This window comes from Tinamus guttatus, unplaced genomic scaffold (genome assembly GCF_059628265.1).
Source record: "Tinamus guttatus ecotype Peru unplaced genomic scaffold, ASM5962826v1 Tinamus_guttatus_pri_ptg001657l, whole genome shotgun sequence".
NCBI lineage: Eukaryota > Metazoa > Chordata > Aves > Tinamiformes > Tinamidae > Tinamus > Tinamus guttatus.
In genome coordinates, this window is record NW_028290191.1 from 22,483 (window position 1) to 40,425 (window position 17,943).

The 17,943-nt window shown below is 62.3% G+C and overlaps 1 protein-coding gene across 1 annotated transcript; it reads right to left on the minus strand.

The window, feature by feature from the left end:
• Nucleotides 1–241: 241 nt before the first annotated feature.
• On the minus strand, nucleotides 242–15,331 carry LOC148590157 (phosphoribosylformylglycinamidine synthase-like; the record flags this gene model as incomplete). The annotated part of the gene is made up of 8 exons (XM_088539414.1): nucleotides 242–573; nucleotides 5,658–5,808; nucleotides 8,099–8,149; nucleotides 9,311–9,435; nucleotides 10,099–10,213; nucleotides 12,519–12,608; nucleotides 13,746–13,943; nucleotides 15,186–15,331. Coding segments are annotated over 8 exons (1,208 nt in total), but the record flags the coding sequence as incomplete, so codon positions are not given.
• Between the last annotated feature and the right edge of the window lie 2,612 nt (nucleotides 15,332–17,943).

The following is a 17,943-nucleotide window of genomic DNA, read 5'->3' on the forward strand; positions in this document are numbered from 1 at the left end:
TCTCCCCATGGCTCACGTCCATCCATGGGTCCATGTCAAGGTCAAGGTCCTCCATGGGTCTCCCCATGGCTCAGGTCCATCCATGGCTCCATCTCAAGGTCAAGGTTCCCCATAGGTTTCCCTATGGTTCAAGTCCATCTCAAGGTCAAGGTTCCCCATGGTTCTCCCCATGTCTCAAGTCCACCCCCAGCTCCCCCTTGCCCCTGCCACCCCCCATGTCCCCACGTCCCCACCGTCCCCCCTAATCCCCCCCTTGACACCACTCCCGCGCGTTGACGAACATCCGCATCCACGGGGCGGGCGGCCCGGCCGGCTCCTCCTCCGTGGGCCACCGGGGCCACCCGGAGGGCCACCAGGGCCACTGCCACGGCCGGACGGCCCGTTCGGGATGCGGCATGACGGCCAAGTGGCGGCCGCAGGGCGAGCAGAGCGCGGCCACCGCGGCCGGGGACCCGTTGGGGTTGAGGGGGTAACGCGCCGTGGGGCGGCCGGCGTCGTCCGCGTAGCGCAGGGCCACCAGCCCCGCGGCCAGCGAGGAGGAGAGGACATCGGGCGTGCGGAACATGAAGCGGCCTGCGGGGACATTGGGGACATCAGAGACATTGGGGGTGTTGGGGACATTGGGGGCATTGGGGACATGAGGGGCATTGGGGATGCTGGAGACCTTGGGGATACTGGAGACATTGGGGATGTTGGAGACATTGGGGGCATTGGGGACGCTGGGGACATTGGGGACACTGGAGACATTGGGAGGGTTGGGGGATATTGGGGACATTGGAGACATTGGGGACATCAGAGACATTGGGGACACTGGGGACATTGGAGACATCAGAGGCATTGGGGACATTGGGGGTGTTGGGGGCATTGGGGGCATTGGGGATGTTGGGGACATTGGGAGTATAGGGGATGTTGGGGACATTGGGGACACTGGAGACATTGGGGATGTTGGAGACATTGGGGGCATTGGGGACGCTGGGGACATTGGGGACACTGGAGACATTGGGAGGGTTGGGGGATATTGGGGACATCAGAGACATTGGGGACACTGGGGACATTGGAGACATCAGAGGCCTTGGGGACATTGGGGGTGTTGGAGGCATTGGGGACATTGGAGACATTGGGGACATTGGAGACGTTGGGGATGCTGGAGACATTGGGGACACTGGGGACATTGGGGGCATTGGGGACATTGGGGCCATTGGGGATGTTGGGGACATTGGGGACACACGTAGCGCAGGGCCACCAGCCCCGCGGCCAGCGAGGAGGAGAGGACATCGGGCGTGCGGAACACGAAGCGGCCTGCGGGGACATTGGGGACATCAGAGACGTTGGGGACATTGGGGACATTGGGGGCATTGGGGACATTGGGGGTGTTTGGGGTGTTGGGGACATTGGGGACATTGGGGATGCTGGAGACATTGGGGGCATTGGGGATGTTGGGGATGTGGGGGACATTGGGGACACTGAGTGTATAGGGGATGTTGGGGACATTGGGGACACTAGAGACATTGGGGACATTGGGAGTATTGCGGGTGTTGGGGACATTGGGGACATTGGGGATGCTGGAGACATTGGGGATATTGGGGGCATTGGGGCCATTGGGGATGTTGGGGACATTGGGGACACTGAGTGTATAGGGGATGTTGGGGACATTGGGGACACTAGAGACATTGGGGACATTGGAGACATCAGAGGCATTGGGGACATTGGGGGTGTTGGGGGCATTGGGGATGTTGGGGACATTGGGAGTATAGGGGATGTTGGGGACATTGGGGACACTGGAGACATTGGGGACATTGGGGCCATTGGGGCCATTGGGGATGTTGGGGACATTGGGGACACTGGAGACATTGGGGGCATTGGGGACATTGGGGCCATTGGGGCCATTGGGGATGTTGGGGACATTGGGGACACACGTAGCGCAGGGCCACCAGCCCCGCGGCCAGCGAGGAGGAGAGGACATCCGGGGTGCGGAACACGAAGCGGCCTGCGGGGACATTGGGGACATCAGAGACATTGGGGACATTGGGCGTGTTTGGGGTGTTGGGGACATTGGGGACATTGGGGATGCTGGAGACATTGGGGATATTGGGGGCATTGGGGATGTTGGGGACATTGGGGACACTAGAGACATTGGGGACATTGGGGACATTGGGGATGCTGGAGACATTGGGGATATTGGGGGCATTGGGGCCATTGGGGATGTTGGGGACATTGGGGACACTGAGTGTATAGGGGATGTTGGGGACATTGGGGACACTAGAGACATTGGGGACATTGGAGACATCAGAGGCATTGGGGATATTGGGGGCATTGGGGATGTTGGGGGTGTTGGGGACATTGGGGACACACGTAGCGCAGGGCCACCAGCCCCGCGGCCAGCGAGGAGGAGAGGACATCGGCGTGCGGAACACGAAGCGCCCTGTGGGGACAGGAGGGGACGTTGGGGACATTGGGGACATTGGGGGTGTTTGGGGTGTTGGGGACATTGGGGATGCTGGAGACATTGGGGATATTGGGGGCATTGGGGATGTTGGGGATGTGGGGGACATTGGGGACATCAGAGACATTGGGGACGTTGGGGGTATTGGGGGTGTTGGGGACATTGGGGACATTGGGGATGCTGGAGACATTGGGGACACTGAGTGTATAGGGGATGTTGGGGACATTGGGGACATTGGGGATATTGGGGGCATTGGGGATATTGGGGCCATTGGGGGCATTGGGGATGTTGGGGGTGTTGGGGACATTGGGGACACACGTAGCGCAAGGCCACCAGCCCCGCGGCCAGTGAGGAGGAGAGGACATCGGGCGTGCGGAACACGAAGCGGCCTGCGGGGACATTGGGGACATCAGAGACGTTGGGGACATTGGGGACATTGGGGGCATTGGGGACGCTGAGGACATTGGGAGGGTTGGGGGATATTGGGGGTCTTGGGGACATTGTGGACACTGGAGTCATTGGGGACATTGGGGACACTGGAAACATTGGGGATGCTGGAGTCATTGGGGATGTTGGAGACATTGGGGGCATTGGGGACGCTGGGGACATCAGGGACACTGGAGGCATTGGGAAGATTGGGGGATGTTGGGGACATTGGAGACATTGGGGACATTGGAGACATTGGGGACATTGGGGATATTGGGGACACTGGGGGTATAGGGGATGTTGGGGACACTGGGGATGTTGGGGACATTGGGGATATTGGGGCCATTGGGGATGTTGGGGACATTGGGGACACTGGAGACATTGGGGACATTGGGGATATTGGGGCCATTGGGGATGTTGGGGACATTGGGGACACACGTAGCGCAGGGCCACCAGCCCCGCGGCCAGCGAGGAGGAGAGGACATCGGGCGTGCGGAACACGAAGCGGCCTGCGGGGACATTGGGGACATCAGAGACGTTGGGGACATTGGAGACATTAGGGACGCTGAGGACGTTGGGGGCATTGGGGACGCTGGAGACCTTGGGGACACTGGAGACATTGGGAGGGTTGGGGGACATTGGGGACATTGGAGACATTGGGGACATCAGAGACATTGGGGACACTGGGGACATTGGAGACATCAGAGGCATTGGGGACATTGGGGGTGTTGGGGGCATTGGAGACATTGGGGACGTTGGGGATGCTGGAGACATTGGGGGCATTGGGGACATTGGGAACACTGGAGACATTGGGGACATTGGGGCCATTGGGGACGTTGGGGACACACGTAGCGCAGGGCCACCAGCCCTGCAGCCAGCGAGGAGGAGAGGACATCGGGCGTGCGGAACACGAAGCGGCCTGCGAGGACATTGGGGACATTGGGGACATTGGGGGTGTCCACCGCAAAAGCCATCATGGGACCATATGGGATGTGGTGGCACCCAAGGGCCACTCCAAGACCCATCATGGGTTCCCAAAGGGACTTAGGTGCCACCCCAAGGCCACCTCAAGACCCATCATGGGACCATAAGGGAACTTGATGACACCCAAGGGCCACCCCAAGACCCATCATGGGACCATATAGGTCATGGTGACACCCAAGGGCCACCTCAAAACCCATCATGAGACCATAAGGGAACTCCGTGACACCCAAGGGCCACCCCAAGACCCATCATGGGACCATATGGGAACTTGGCGACACCCAAGGGCCACCCCAAAACCCATCATGGGACCATATAGGTCATGGTGACACCCAAGGGCCACCCCCAAGACCCATGATGAGACCCCAAAGGGACTTAGGTGCCACCCCAAGCCCCATGATGGGACCATAAGGGAACTTGGTGACACCCAAGGGCCACCCCAAGACCCATGATGGGACCCCAAAGGGACTTAGGTGCCTCCCCAAGACCCATGATGGGACCATAAGGGAACTTGGTGACACCCAAGGGTCACCCCAAGACCCATGATGGGACCATAAGGGAACTTGGTGACACCCAAGGGCCACCTCAAGCCCCATGATGGGACCACGAGGGAACTTGGTGACACCCAAGGGCCACCCCAAGACCCATCATGGGACCATATAGGTCATGGTGACACCCAAGGGCCACCCCAAGACCCATGATGGGACCCCAAAGGGACTTAGGTGCCTCCCCAAGACCCATGATGGGACCATAAGGGAACTCGGTGACACCCAAGGGCCACCCCAAGACCCATCATGGGACCATATAGGTCATGGTGACACCCAAGGGCCACCCCAAGACCCATGATGGGACCCCAAAGGGACTTAGGTGCCTCCCCAAGACCCATGATGGGACCATAAGGGAACTTGATGACACCCAAGGGCCACCCCAAGACCCATCATGGGACCATATAGGTCATGGTGACACCCAAGGGCCACCCCAAGACCCATGATGGGACCATATGGGAACTTGGTGACACCCAAGGGCCACCCCAAGACCCATGATGGGACCATATAGGTCATGGTGACACCCAAGGGCCACCCCAAGACCCATGATGGGCCCCCAAAGGGACTTAGGTGCCTCCCCAAGACCCATGATGGGACCATAAGGGAACTTGATGACACCCAAGGGCCACCCCAAGACCCATGATGGGACCATATAGGTCATGGTGACACCCAAGGGCCACCCCAAGACCCATGATGGGCCCCCAAAGGGACTTAGGTGCCACCCCAAGACCCACGATGGGACCATAAGGGAACTTGGTGACACCCAAGGGCCACCCCAAGACGCATGATGGGACCATATAGGTCATGGTGACACCCAAGGGCCACCCCAAGACCCATGATGGGACCCCAAAGGGACTTAGGTGCCTCCCCAAGACCCATGATGGGACCATAAGGGAACTCGGTGACACCCAAGGGCCACCCCAAGACCCATCATGGGACCATATAGGTCATGGTGACACCCAAGGGCCACCTCAAAACCCATCATGAGACCATAAGGGAACTCCATGACACCCAAGGGCCACCCCAAGACCCATGATGGGACCATAAGGGAACTCGGTGACACCCAAGGGCCACCCCAAGACCCATCATGGGACCATATAGGTCATGGTGACACCCAAGGGCCACCTCAAAACCCATCATGAGACCATAAGGGAACTCTGTGACACCCAAGGGCCACCCCGAGACCCATGATGGGACCACGAGGGAAGTTGGTGACACCCAAGGGCCACCCCAAGGCCTTGGTGTCCCCGCGTGTCCCCAACCTTCTCCGTGGGCCACCCAGACGCCGAGGACGGCGCCCTCCATCCCGCGCAGCATCAGCGCCGGCCCCGGCTCCACGCGCACGGTGACGAATCGTGACTCGAAGCGGCCCGAGACGTTGGGCGCCAGCAACACCTGGGGACCTGGGGACGCCTCTGGGGACACGGGGACACCCATGGGTGACACCAGGGCCATCGAATTGGGGGGACCCCAAAAAACCCCCCGCGAATGGGAGGAATCCAGAGGAACGCCCCAAATTGGGGACATCCCAACGCGTTGGGTGATGGTGGCACTTGGGGACACCCCTGGGGACCTGGGGACACCCCTGGGGACATGGGGACACCCATGGGTGACACCAGGGCCATCGAATTGGGGGGGACCCCAAAAAACTCCCCGCGAATGGGAGGAATCCAGAGGAACCCCCCGAATTGGGGACATCCCAACGCGTTGGGTGACGGTGGCACTTGGGGACACCCCTGGGGACCTGGGGACGCCTCTGGGGACACGGGGACACCCATGGGTGACACCGGGGCCATCGAATTGGGGGGACCCCAAAAAACCCCCCGCGAATGGGAGGAATCCAGAGGAACCCCCCGAATTGGGGACATCCCAACGCGTTGGGTGACAGCAGCACCTGGGGACCTGGGGACACCCCTGGGGACACGGGGACACCTATGGGTGACACCAGGGCCATCGAATTGGGGGGAACCCCAAAAACCCCTCCATGAATGGGAGGAATCCAGAGGAACCCCCCGAATTGGGGACATCCCAACGCGTTGGGTGACGGTGGCACTTGGGGACACCCCTGGAGACCTGGGGACACCCCTGGGGACACGGGGACACCTATGGGTGACACCAGGGCCATCGAATTGGGGGGAACCCCAAAAAACCCCCCGCAAATGGGAGGAATCCAGAGGAACGCCCCAAATTGGGGACATCCCAACGCGTTGGGTGACGGTGGCACTTGGGGACACCCCTGGAGACCTGGGGACACCCTTGGGGACATGGGGACACCCATGGGTGACACCAGGGCCATCGAATTGGGGGGAACCCCAAAAAACCCCCTGCGAATGGGAGGAATCCAGAGGAACCTCCCAAATTGGGGACATCCGAACGCGTTGGGTGATGGTGGCACTTGGGGACACCCCTGGGGACACCTCTGGGGACACGGGGACACCCATGGGTGACACCAGGGCCATCGAATTGGGGGGAACCCCAAAAAACCCCCTGCGAATGGGAGGAATCCAGAGGAAGCCCCCGAATTGGGGACATCCCAACGCGTTGGGTGACGGTGGCACTTGGGGACCTGGGGACGCCTCTGGGGACACGGGGACACCCATGGGTGACACCAGGGCCATCGAATTGGGGGGGACCCCAAAAAACCCCCTGCGAATGGGAGGAATCCAGAGGAAGCCCCCGAATTGGGGACATCCCAACGCGTTGGGTGACGGTGGCACTTGGGGACACCCCTGGGGACCTGGGGACACCCCTGGGGACATGGGGACACCCACGGGTGACACCAGGGCCATCGAATTGGGGGGAACCCCAAAAAACCCCCCGCGAATGGGAGGAATCCAGAGGAATCCCCCGAATTGGGGACATCCCAACGCGTTGGGTGATGGTGGCACTTGGCGACACCCCTGGGGACTGGGGACACCCCTGGGGACACGGGGACACCCATGGGTGACACCGGGGCCATCGAATTGGGGGGAACCCCAAAAAACCCCCCACGAATGGGAGGAATCCAGAGGAACGCCCCAAATTGGGGACATCCCAACGCGTTGGGTGACGGTGGCACTTGGGGACACCCCTGGGGACCTGGGGACACCCCTGGGGACACCCCTGGGGACACGGGGCCACCCACGGGTGACACCGGGGCCATCGAATTGGGGGGAACCCCAAAAAACCCCCCGCGAATGGGAGGAATCCAGAGGAACCCCCCGAATTGGGGACATCCCAACGCGTTGGGTGACGGTGGCACTTGGGGACACCCCTGGGGACCTGGGGACACCCCTGGGGACACCCCTGGGGACACGGGGCCACCCACGGGTGACACCGGGGCCATCGAATTGGGGGGAACCCCAAAAAACCCCCCGCAAATGGGAGGAATCCAGAGGAACCCCCCGAATTGGGGACATCCCAACGCGTTGGGTGACGGTGGCACTTGGGGACATCCCTGGGGACCTGGGGACACCCCTGGGGACACGGGGACACCTATGGGTGACACCAGCGCCATTGAATTGGGGGGGACCCCAAAAAACCCCCCGCGAATGGGAGGAATCCAGAGGAACGCCCCAAATTGGGGACATCCCAACGCGTTGGGTGACGGTGGCACTTGGGGACACCACTGGGGACCTGGGGACACCCCTGGGGACATGGGGACATGGGGACACCCCTGGGGACACCCCTGGGGACACGGCATGGGGAGGATCAGGGCACCCACGGGTGACCCCCCCCCCAAATGGGAGACCCCATCATTAGGGACCCCCAGCACCTCCCATTGTCCCCTGTCCCTCCCAGTGTCCCCAATGTCCCCAGTGTCCCCAATGTCCCCAACGCACCCATCCCAGCAGCGCCAGCAGTTCCCAATGTCCCCAATCCCCCCATTGTCCCAATGTCCCCAATCCCCCCAATGTCCCCCATGTCCCCAGTGTCCCCCAGTGTCCCCAATGCCCCCATCCTCCCAAATGTCCCTAATGTCCCCATTGTCCCCAACTCACCGGTGGCCGCGGGTCCCACCCACCCCAGCAGCGCCAGCAGTTCCCAATGTCCCCATTGTCCCCAATGTCCCCAATGTCCCCAACGCCCCCCATGTCCCCATTGTCCCCAACGCCCCCCATGTCCCCATTGTCCCCAATGTCCCCATTGTCCCCATTATCCCCAATGCCCCCCATTATCCCCAATGTCCCCATTATCCCCAATGTCCCCATTGTCCCCAACGTCCCTTATTGTCCCCAACTCACCGGTGGCCGCGGGTCCCACCCACCCCAGCAGCGCCAGCAGTTCCCAATGTCCCCAATGTCCCCAATGCCCCCCATTCTCCCAAATGTCCCCAATGTCCCCATCATCCCCAATGTCCCCATTGTCCCCAATGTCCCCATTATCCCCATTGTCCCCATTGTCCCCAATGTCCCCAATGCCCCCCATGTCCCCAATCCCCCCAATCCCCCCAATGCCCCCCATGTCCCCATGTCCCCATTGTCCCCAATGTCCCCATTATCCCCGATGCCCCCCATTATCCCCAATGTCCCCAATGTCCCTTATTGTCCCCAACTCACCGGTGGCCGCAGGTCCCACCCACCCCAGCAGGGCCAGCAGTTCCCAATGTCCCCATTGTCCCCAATGTCCCCAATGTCCCCAATCCCCTCAATCCTCCCAATGTCCCCAATCCCTCCAATGTCCCCATTGTCCCCATTGTCCCCAATGTCCCTTATTGTCCCCAACTCACCGGTGGTGGCAGGTCCCACCCACCCCAGCAGCACCAGCAGTTCCCAATGTCCCCAATGTCCCCAATCACCCCAATACCCCCAATCCCCACAATGTCCCCAATGCCCCCCATGTCCCCATTGTCCCCAATGTCCCCAATGTCCCCATTATCCCCATTGTCCCCAATGTCCCTTAATGTCCCCAACTCACCGGTGGCCGCAGGTCCCACCCACCCCAGCAGCGCCATCAATTGACACCCGTTGCAGACCCCCAGGCTGAAGGTGTCCGGGCGCCTCCGGAAGGCGTCGAGGGCGCCGCGCGCCCGCGCGTTAAACGTCACCGCGGCCGCCCAACCTGCGCCAAAACCGCCCCGATTCACCCCAAAACCGCTTCGCCACGAAACGAGCTCCAGAACGAGCCCAAACACGCCCCGATTCCGCCCAAAAAGCCCCATTTTGCGCCCCTTTTTCTCCACGCTGGAATCGCAGGGAATAGACCCAAATTTGCACCCCGAATCTGCAGGATTTGCCCCAAATTCTGCTCTGAATTGAGCCTGGATGGGAGATGGGGTCCCAAAATCCGCTTGAATGGCCCCAAAATGGGGATGGCTGGAGGGGATGACTAAGGGACCCCAAAATCTCCCGAATTGTCCCCAAAATGGGAAGGGGGGTTCAAGGAGGCCCAAAATCACCCAAATCAACCCCAAAATGGGAAAGGAAGGTTCAAGGAGCCCCCAAATCACCGGAATCATCCCCAAAATGGGAAGGGGCATTAAAGGAGGCCCAAAACCACCGGAATCATCCCCAAAATGGGAAGGGAGGTTCAAGGAGCCCCCAAACCACCCGAATCATCCCCAAAATGAGAAGGGAGGGTTCAAGGAGCCCCAAAATCACCAAAATCATTCCCAAAATGGGAAAGGGGATTCAAGGAGCCCCAAAACCACCTGGATTGTCCCCAAAATGAGAAATGAAGGTTTAAGGAGCCCCAAAACCACCGGAATCGTCCCCAAAAACGCACCCTTGGCCGAGCCCAGGACGTCGGCGTAGCTGAAGCCCCCGACGAACACGAGGCCCCGGAAGGCGTCGAGGGCGACGGTCCCCGAGCAAAGGTCCTCGGTGGTGACGTCCCAGACCTGCGCGCCCGGACGCCTGGGCCCCTCTGGCCTCGATATTGGGGGCCCCTCCAGCCCCGGACGCCTGGGCCCTTCCCAATAGGGAACCTCCCGTCCCGGACACCTGGGCCCTTCCCAATGGGGTCCCTTTGGCCCCGGACGCCCGGGCCCTTTCCAATAGGGACTCTCCTGCCCCGGATGCCTGGGCCCTTCCCAATGGGGTCTCTATGGCCCCGGACGCCTGGGTCCCTCCTGGCCTTGATATTGGGGGTCCCTCCAGCCCCGGACGCCTGGGCCCTTCCCAATGGGGTCCCTTTGGCCCCGGACGCCTGGGCCCCTCCTGGCCTCGATATTGGGGGTCCCTCCCGCCCCGGACGCCTGGGCCCTTCCCAATGGGGTCCCTATGGCCCCGGACGCCTGGGCCCCTCCTGGCCTTGATATTGGGGGTCCTTCCCGTCCCGGATGCCTGGGCCCTTCCCCATGGGGTCCCTATGGCCCCGGACGCCTGGGCCCCTCTGGCCTCGATATTGGGGGTCCCTTTGGCCCCGGACGCCTGGGCCCTTCCCCATGGGGTCCCTATGGCCCCAGACGCCTGGGCCCCTCCTGGCCTCGATATTGGGGATCCCTCCTGCCCCGGACGCCTGGGCCCTTCCCAATGGGGTCCCTATGGCCCCGGACGCCTGGGCCCCTCCTGGCCTTGATATTGGGGGTCCCTCCCGCCCCGGACGCCTGGGCCCTTCCCAATGGGGTCCCTATGGCCCCGGAGCCCCGGACGCCTGGGCCCCTCCTGGCCTCGATATTGGGGGTCCCTCCCGCCCCGGACGCCTGGGCCCTTCCCAATGGGGTCCCTTTGGCCCCGGACGCCTGGGCCCCTCCTGGCCTTGATATTGGGGGGTCCCTTTGGCCCCGGACGCCTGGGCCCTTCTCAATGGGGTCCCTTTGGCCCCGGACGCCTGGGCCCCTCCGGCCTCGATACTGGGGGTCCCTCCCGCCCCGGACGCCTGGGCCCTTCCCAATGGGGTCTCTTTGGCCCCGGACGCCTGGGCCCCTCTGGCCTCGATATTGGGGGTCCCTTTGGCCCCGGACGCCTGGGCCCTTTCCAATAGGGACCCTCCTGCCCCGGACGCCTGGGCCCCTCTGGCCTCGATATTGGGGGTCCCTCCAGCCCCGGACGCCTGGGCCCCTCCGGCCTCGATATTGGGGGACCCTCCTGCCCCGGACGCCTGGGCCCTTCCCAATGGGGTCCCTATGGCCCCGGACGCCTGGGCCCCTCCTGGCCTCGATATTGGGGGTCCCTCCCGCCCCGGACGCCTGGGCCCTTCCCAATGGGGTCCCTTTGGCCCTGGACGCCTGGGTCCCTCCTGGCCTTGATATTGGGGGTCCCTTTGGCCCCGGACGCCTGGGCCCTTCCCAATGGGGTCCCTATGGCCCCGGACGCCTGGGCCCCTCCAGCCTCAATATTGGGGGTCCCTCCCGCCCCGGACGCCTGGGCCCTTCCCAATAGGGACCCTCCAGCCCCGGACGCCTGGGCCCTTCCCAATGGGGTCCCTATGGCCCCGGACGCCTGGGCCCCTCCTGGCCTCGATATTGGGGGTCCCTCCAGCCCCGGACGCCTGGGCCCTTCCCAATGGGGTCCCTATGGCCCCGGACGCCTGGGCCCCTCCGGCCTCGATATTGGGGGACCCTCCTGCCCCGGACGCCTGGGCCCTTCCCAATGGGGTCCCTTTGGCCCCGGACGCCTGGGCCCCTCCGGCCTCGATATTGGGGGTCCCTCCCGCCCCGGACGCCTGGGCCCTTCCCAATGGGGTCCCTATGGCCCCGGACGCCTGGGCCCCTCCTGGCCTTGATATTGGGGGACCCTCCTGCCCCGGACGCCTGGGCCCTTCCCAATGGGGTCCCTTTGGCCCCGGACGCCTGGGCCCCTCCTGGCCTTGATATTGGGGGTCCCTCCAGCCCCGGACGCCTGGGCCCTTCTCAATGGGGTCCCTATGGCCCCGGACGCCTGGGCCCCTCCAGCCTCGATATTGGGGGTCCCTCCAGCCCCGGACGCCTGGGCCCTTCCCAATGGGGTCTCTATGGCCCCGGACGCCTGGGCCCCTCCCAGCCTCAATATTGGGGATCCCTTTGGCCCCGGACGCCTGGGCCCCTCTTGGCCTCAATATTGGGGGTCCCTCCCACCCCGGATGCCTGGGCCCTTCCCAATGGGGTCCCTATGGCCCCGGACGCCTGGGCCCCTCTTGGCCTCAATATTGGGGGTCCCTTTGGCCCCGGATGCCTGGGCCCTTCCCAATGGGGTCCCTCCAGCCCCGGACGCCTGGGCCCCTACCTGGAACCCGGCCATGACGAAGGCGGCCGCCATCTCGCGGTCCCCGTTGCTGCCCTCCTCCCGCACGACGGCCACGCGGGGCCCCGGCAGCTCTGGGGGCGGACAGGGGGGGTCATATAGGGACCCCCCCATAACTGTGGGGTGACCCCCATAACCCCCCCACATGTCACCTTGGACCCCCCCCCAATGAGCCCCCCATAAACCCCCAGAGACCCCCCCCATAGATCCCCCCCCCAATCAGGACCTCCCCAATATCCCATAAACCCCCCCCAGGGACCCCCATAACCTCCCAGGGACCCCAAAAATCCCCAGGGACCCCCCAATACCCCCCCAGGGACCCCTGTAACCCCCCAGGGACCCCCAATACCCCATAACCCCCCCTAGGGCCCCCATAACCCCCCCAGGGACCCCCATAGCCCCCCAGTACCCCAGGGACCCCCCTGGATCCCCCTTATGGACCCCCAAAAAACCCCAAGGCCCCCATAACTCCCCCAGAGACCCTCTCCCCACCCCATAGAACCCCCCTATATCCCCCCATATCAGGGTGCCCCCCCCATAACCCCCCCATATAAGGGGGTCCCCCCATGACACACCTCCCTATATAAAGGGCCCCCCCCAAATCAGGGTGCCCCCCTATATAAGGGGTCCCCCCCCATATCAGGGTGCCCCCCATAACCCCCCCATATAAGGGGTCCCCCCCATATCAGGGTGCCCCCCATGACCATACAAGGGGCCCCCCCATATAAGGGGTCCCCCCCATATCAGGGTGCCCCCCCATGACCATATAAGGGGTCCCCCCCATATAAGGGGCCCCCCCCATATCAGGGTGCCTCCCCATGACCATATAAGGGGTCCCCCCCATATAAGGGGTCCCCCCCCATATCAGGGTGCCCCCCCCATGACCATATAAGGGGTCCCCCCCATATAAGGGGTCACCCCCATATAAAGGTCCCCCCCCATATAAGGGGTCCCCCCCATATAAGGGGTCGCCCCCCATATCAGGGTGCCCCCCATGACCATATAAGGGGTCCCCCCCATATAAGGGGTACCCCCCATATCAGGGTGCCCCCCCATGACCATATAAGGGGTCCCCCCATATAAGGGCCCCCCCCCATATCAGGGCACCCCCCCTGTGACCCACCCCCCGATATAAGAACCCCCCCCCCCCCCGCATATCAGGCCCCCCCCCCCCAATATCGGGGTTCCCCCCCCCAACTCACCCATGACCCCCCGCGGCACCGGGGGGGCTTCGGGGGGCGCCCGGTACCGGGGCCCGGTTCTTTGGGCCAGCCCGGCCTCCTCCTGGTCCACGCAGGAGGCCGCGGCCTGGACCCGCTCCAGGGCGAAGCTGGTGGCCTCCCAGAGCCCCCGCAGGGTCCCCACGGGCTCCGCGAGGACCTCGGTGTCACCCAGGGCCACCTGGACCTGGTGGCACCAAAACATGCTAAGAACATGCTAAGGACATGCTAAGGACACGCTAAGGACATGCTAAGGACATGCTAAGGACATGCTAAGGACATGCTAAGGACCCATGAAAATGGGGGCCTCCTAGAGGCCCCGGAGGGTCCCCATGGGCTCCATGAGGACCGGGGTGTCACCCAGGGCCACCTGGACCTGGTGGCACCAAAACATGCTAAGAACATGCTAAGGACATGCTAAGGACACGTTAAAATGGGGGCCTCCCAGAGGCCCCCCACGGGCTCCATGAGGACCTCGGTGTCACCCAGGGCCACCTGGACCTGGTGGCACCAAAACATGCTAAGAACATGCTAAGAACATGCTAAGGACACGTTAAAATGGGGGCCTCCCAGAGCCCCCGGAGGGTCCCCACGGGCTCCATAAGGACCTCGGTGTCACCCACGGCCACCTGGACCTGGTGGCACCAAAACATGCTAAGGACATGCTAAGGACATGCTAAGAACATGCTAAGAACATGCTAAGGACCCATGAAAATGGGAGCCTCCTAGAGGCCCAGGAGGGTCCCCACGGGCTCCACGAGGACCTCGGTGTCACCCAGGGCCACCTGGACCTGGTGGGACCAGAACATGCTAAGAACATGCTAAGAACATGCGAAAATGGGAGCCTCCCAGAGCCCCCGGAGGGTCCCCGCGGGCTCCGCGAGGACCTCGGTGTCACCCAGGGCCACCTGGACCTGGTGGCACCAAAACATGCTAAGGACATGCTAAGAACATGCTAAGGACATGGTAAGGAAACACAGACACCCTAAGGACATGCTAAGGACATGCTAAAAACTGCATACATGTCCCTCAATGTCCCTCCATGTCCCCATGTCCCTCCATGTCCCCATGTCCCTCCATGTCCCCAATGTCCCTCTATGTCTCCCCCATGTCCCCAATGTCCCTCCATGTCCCTCCATGTCCCCCATGTCCCTCCCTGTCTCCCCCATGTCCCTCCATGTCCCCATATCCCAAATGTCCCTCTATGTCCCCAATGTCCCTCCATGTCTCCCCCATGTCCCCAATGTCCCTCCATGTCCCAATGTCCCTCCCTGTCTCCCCCATGTCCCTCCATGTCCCCATGTCCCCAATGTCCCTCTATGTCCCCAATGTCCCTCCATGTCCCCATGTCCCTACATGTCCCTCCATGTCCCCAATGTCCCCATGTCCCTCCATGTCCCCAATGTCCCCCCCATGTCCCCCGTCTCACCATGGCCTGGGGACCTTGGGGACCGCTGTGGCCCAGGGACAGGCACTGGACGCCGCTGGCCCGATAGCGCCGGGTCACGGCCACCGCGTCCCCTTCGGCCACCTCCAAGAGCAGCCCCGGCTCCTCGGCGAACAGGACGGCCAGCGCTGCGGGGACACGGGGACATTGGGGACATGGGGACGTGGGGACACGGAGACATGGGGACATTGGGATATGGGGACATGGGGACATTGGGACATGGGGACATGGGGACAGGCGGACATGGGATATGGGGACACGGGGACATGGGGACATTGGGGACATTGGGGACATTGGGACACTGGGACGTGGGGACATGGGGATATGGGACATGGGGATATGGGGACATGGGGATAAGGGACATTGGGACACAGGGACATGGGGACATGGGGATGTGGGGACATGGGGACACGGGGACACTGGGACATGGGGACATGGGGACATGGGGATATGGAGACATGGGGACATTGGGGACATTGGGGACACGGGAACATGGGGACACGGAGACATGGGGACATTGGGACACTGGGACGTGGGGACATGGGGATATGGGGACATGGGGATAAGGGACATTGGGACACGGGGACATGGGGATGTGGGGACATGGGGACACAGGGACACTGGGACATGGGGACATGGGGATATGGGGACACGGGGACATTGGGGACACAGGGACATGAGGATGTGGGGACATGGGGACACCGGGACATGGGGACACGGGGACATGGGGATATGGGGACACTGGGACATGGGGACACGGGGACATGGGGATATGGGGACATGGGACACAGGGATATGGGGACACGGGAACATGGGGACATGGGGACACCAGGACATGGGGACACAGGGACATGGGGATATGGGGACACGGGAACATGGGGACACTGGGATGTGGGGACATGGGGACATGAGGATGTGGGGACATGGGGTACACCGGGACATGGGGACATTGGGACACGGGGACATGGGGACACAGGGACATGGGACATGGGGACACGGAGACATGGGGACACGGAGACATGGGGACACGGAGACGTGGGGACATGGGGTACACCGGGACATGGGGACATTGGGACACGGGGACATGGGGACACAGGGACATGGGACATGGGGACACGGAGACATGGGGACACGGAGACATGGGGACACGGAGACGTGGGGACATTGGGACATGGGGATATGGGAACATGGGGACACTGGGACATAGGGACACTGCGACGTGGGGACACTGGGACGTGTCCCCAAGGTTGATGTCCCCAAGATGGGATGTCCCCAAGGCTGCATGTCCCCCACATTGACGTCCCCAAGGCGGGCTGTCCCCAAGGTTGGATGTCCCCAAGGCTGGATGTCCCTCATGTTGATGTCCCCAAGATGGAATGTCCCCACCAATCCCATGGTGGGATGTCCCCAAGGTGGGATGTCCCCAAGACTGGATATCCCCCATGTCGATGTCCCCAAGGTTGGATGTCCCCCAGGTTGATGTCACCAAGATGGAATGTCCCCATGGTGGGATGTCCCCAAGGTTGGATGTCCCCAAGATGGGATGTCCCTATGGTGGGATGTCCCCAAGGTTGATGTCCCCAAGATGGAATGTCCCCAAGGCTGCATGTCCCCCATGTTGATGTCCCCAAGGTTGGATGTCCCCCAGGTTGATGTCACCATGATGGGATGTCCCCAGGATGAATGTCCCCCACATTGACGTCCCCAAGACGGGCTGTCCCCAAGGTTGGATGTCCCCAAGGCTGGATGTCCCTCATGTTGATGTCCCCAAGATGGAATGTCCCCACCAATCCCATGGTGGGATGTCCCCAAGGTGGGATGTCCCCAAGACTGGATGTCCCCCACGTCGATGTCCCCAAGGTTGGATGTCCCCCAGGTTGATGTCACCAAGATGGAATGTCCCCATGGTGGGATGTCCCCAAGGTTGGACGTCCCCAAGGCTGAATGTCCCCCATGTTGATGTCTTCAAGGTGGGATGTCCCCAAGACTGGATGTCCCCCAGGTTGAATGTTCCCAAGATGGGATGTCCCCATGGTGGGATGTCCCCAAGGTTTGATGTCCCCAAGCTTGGATGTCCCCCATGTTCATGTCCCCAAGATGGAATGTCCCCAAGGCTGCATGTCCCCCACATTGACAGCCCCAAGGCGGGCTGTCCCCAAGGTTGGATGTCCCCAAGGCTGGATGTCCCCCATGTTGATGTCTCCAAGGTTGGATGTCCCCAGGTTGATGTCACCATGATGGGATGTCCCCAGGATGGAATGTCCCCAAGGCTGTATGTCCCCCACATTGACGTCCCCAAGGCTGGATGTCCCAAGGTTGGATGTCTCCCATGTTGATGTCCCCCAGTGGGACCTTCCCAAGGTGGGATGTCCCCAAGGCTGGATGTCTCCCATATTGATGTCCCCAAGGCTAGATGCCCCCCATGTCGATGTCCCCAAGGTTGGATGTCCCCCAGGTTGATGTCACCATGATGGGATGTCCCTATGGTGGGATGTCCCCAAGGTGGGATGTCCCCAAGGCTGGATGTCCCCCATGTCGATGTCCCCAAGGTTGGATGTCCCCCAGGTTGATGTCACCAAGATGGAATGTCCCCATGGTGGGATGTCCCCAAGGTTGGATGTCCCCAAGATGGGATGTCCCTATGGTGGGATGTCCCCATGGTGGGATGTCCCCAAGGTTGATGTTCCCAAGATGGAATGTCCCCAAGGCTGCATGTCCCCATGTTGATGTCTCCAAGGTT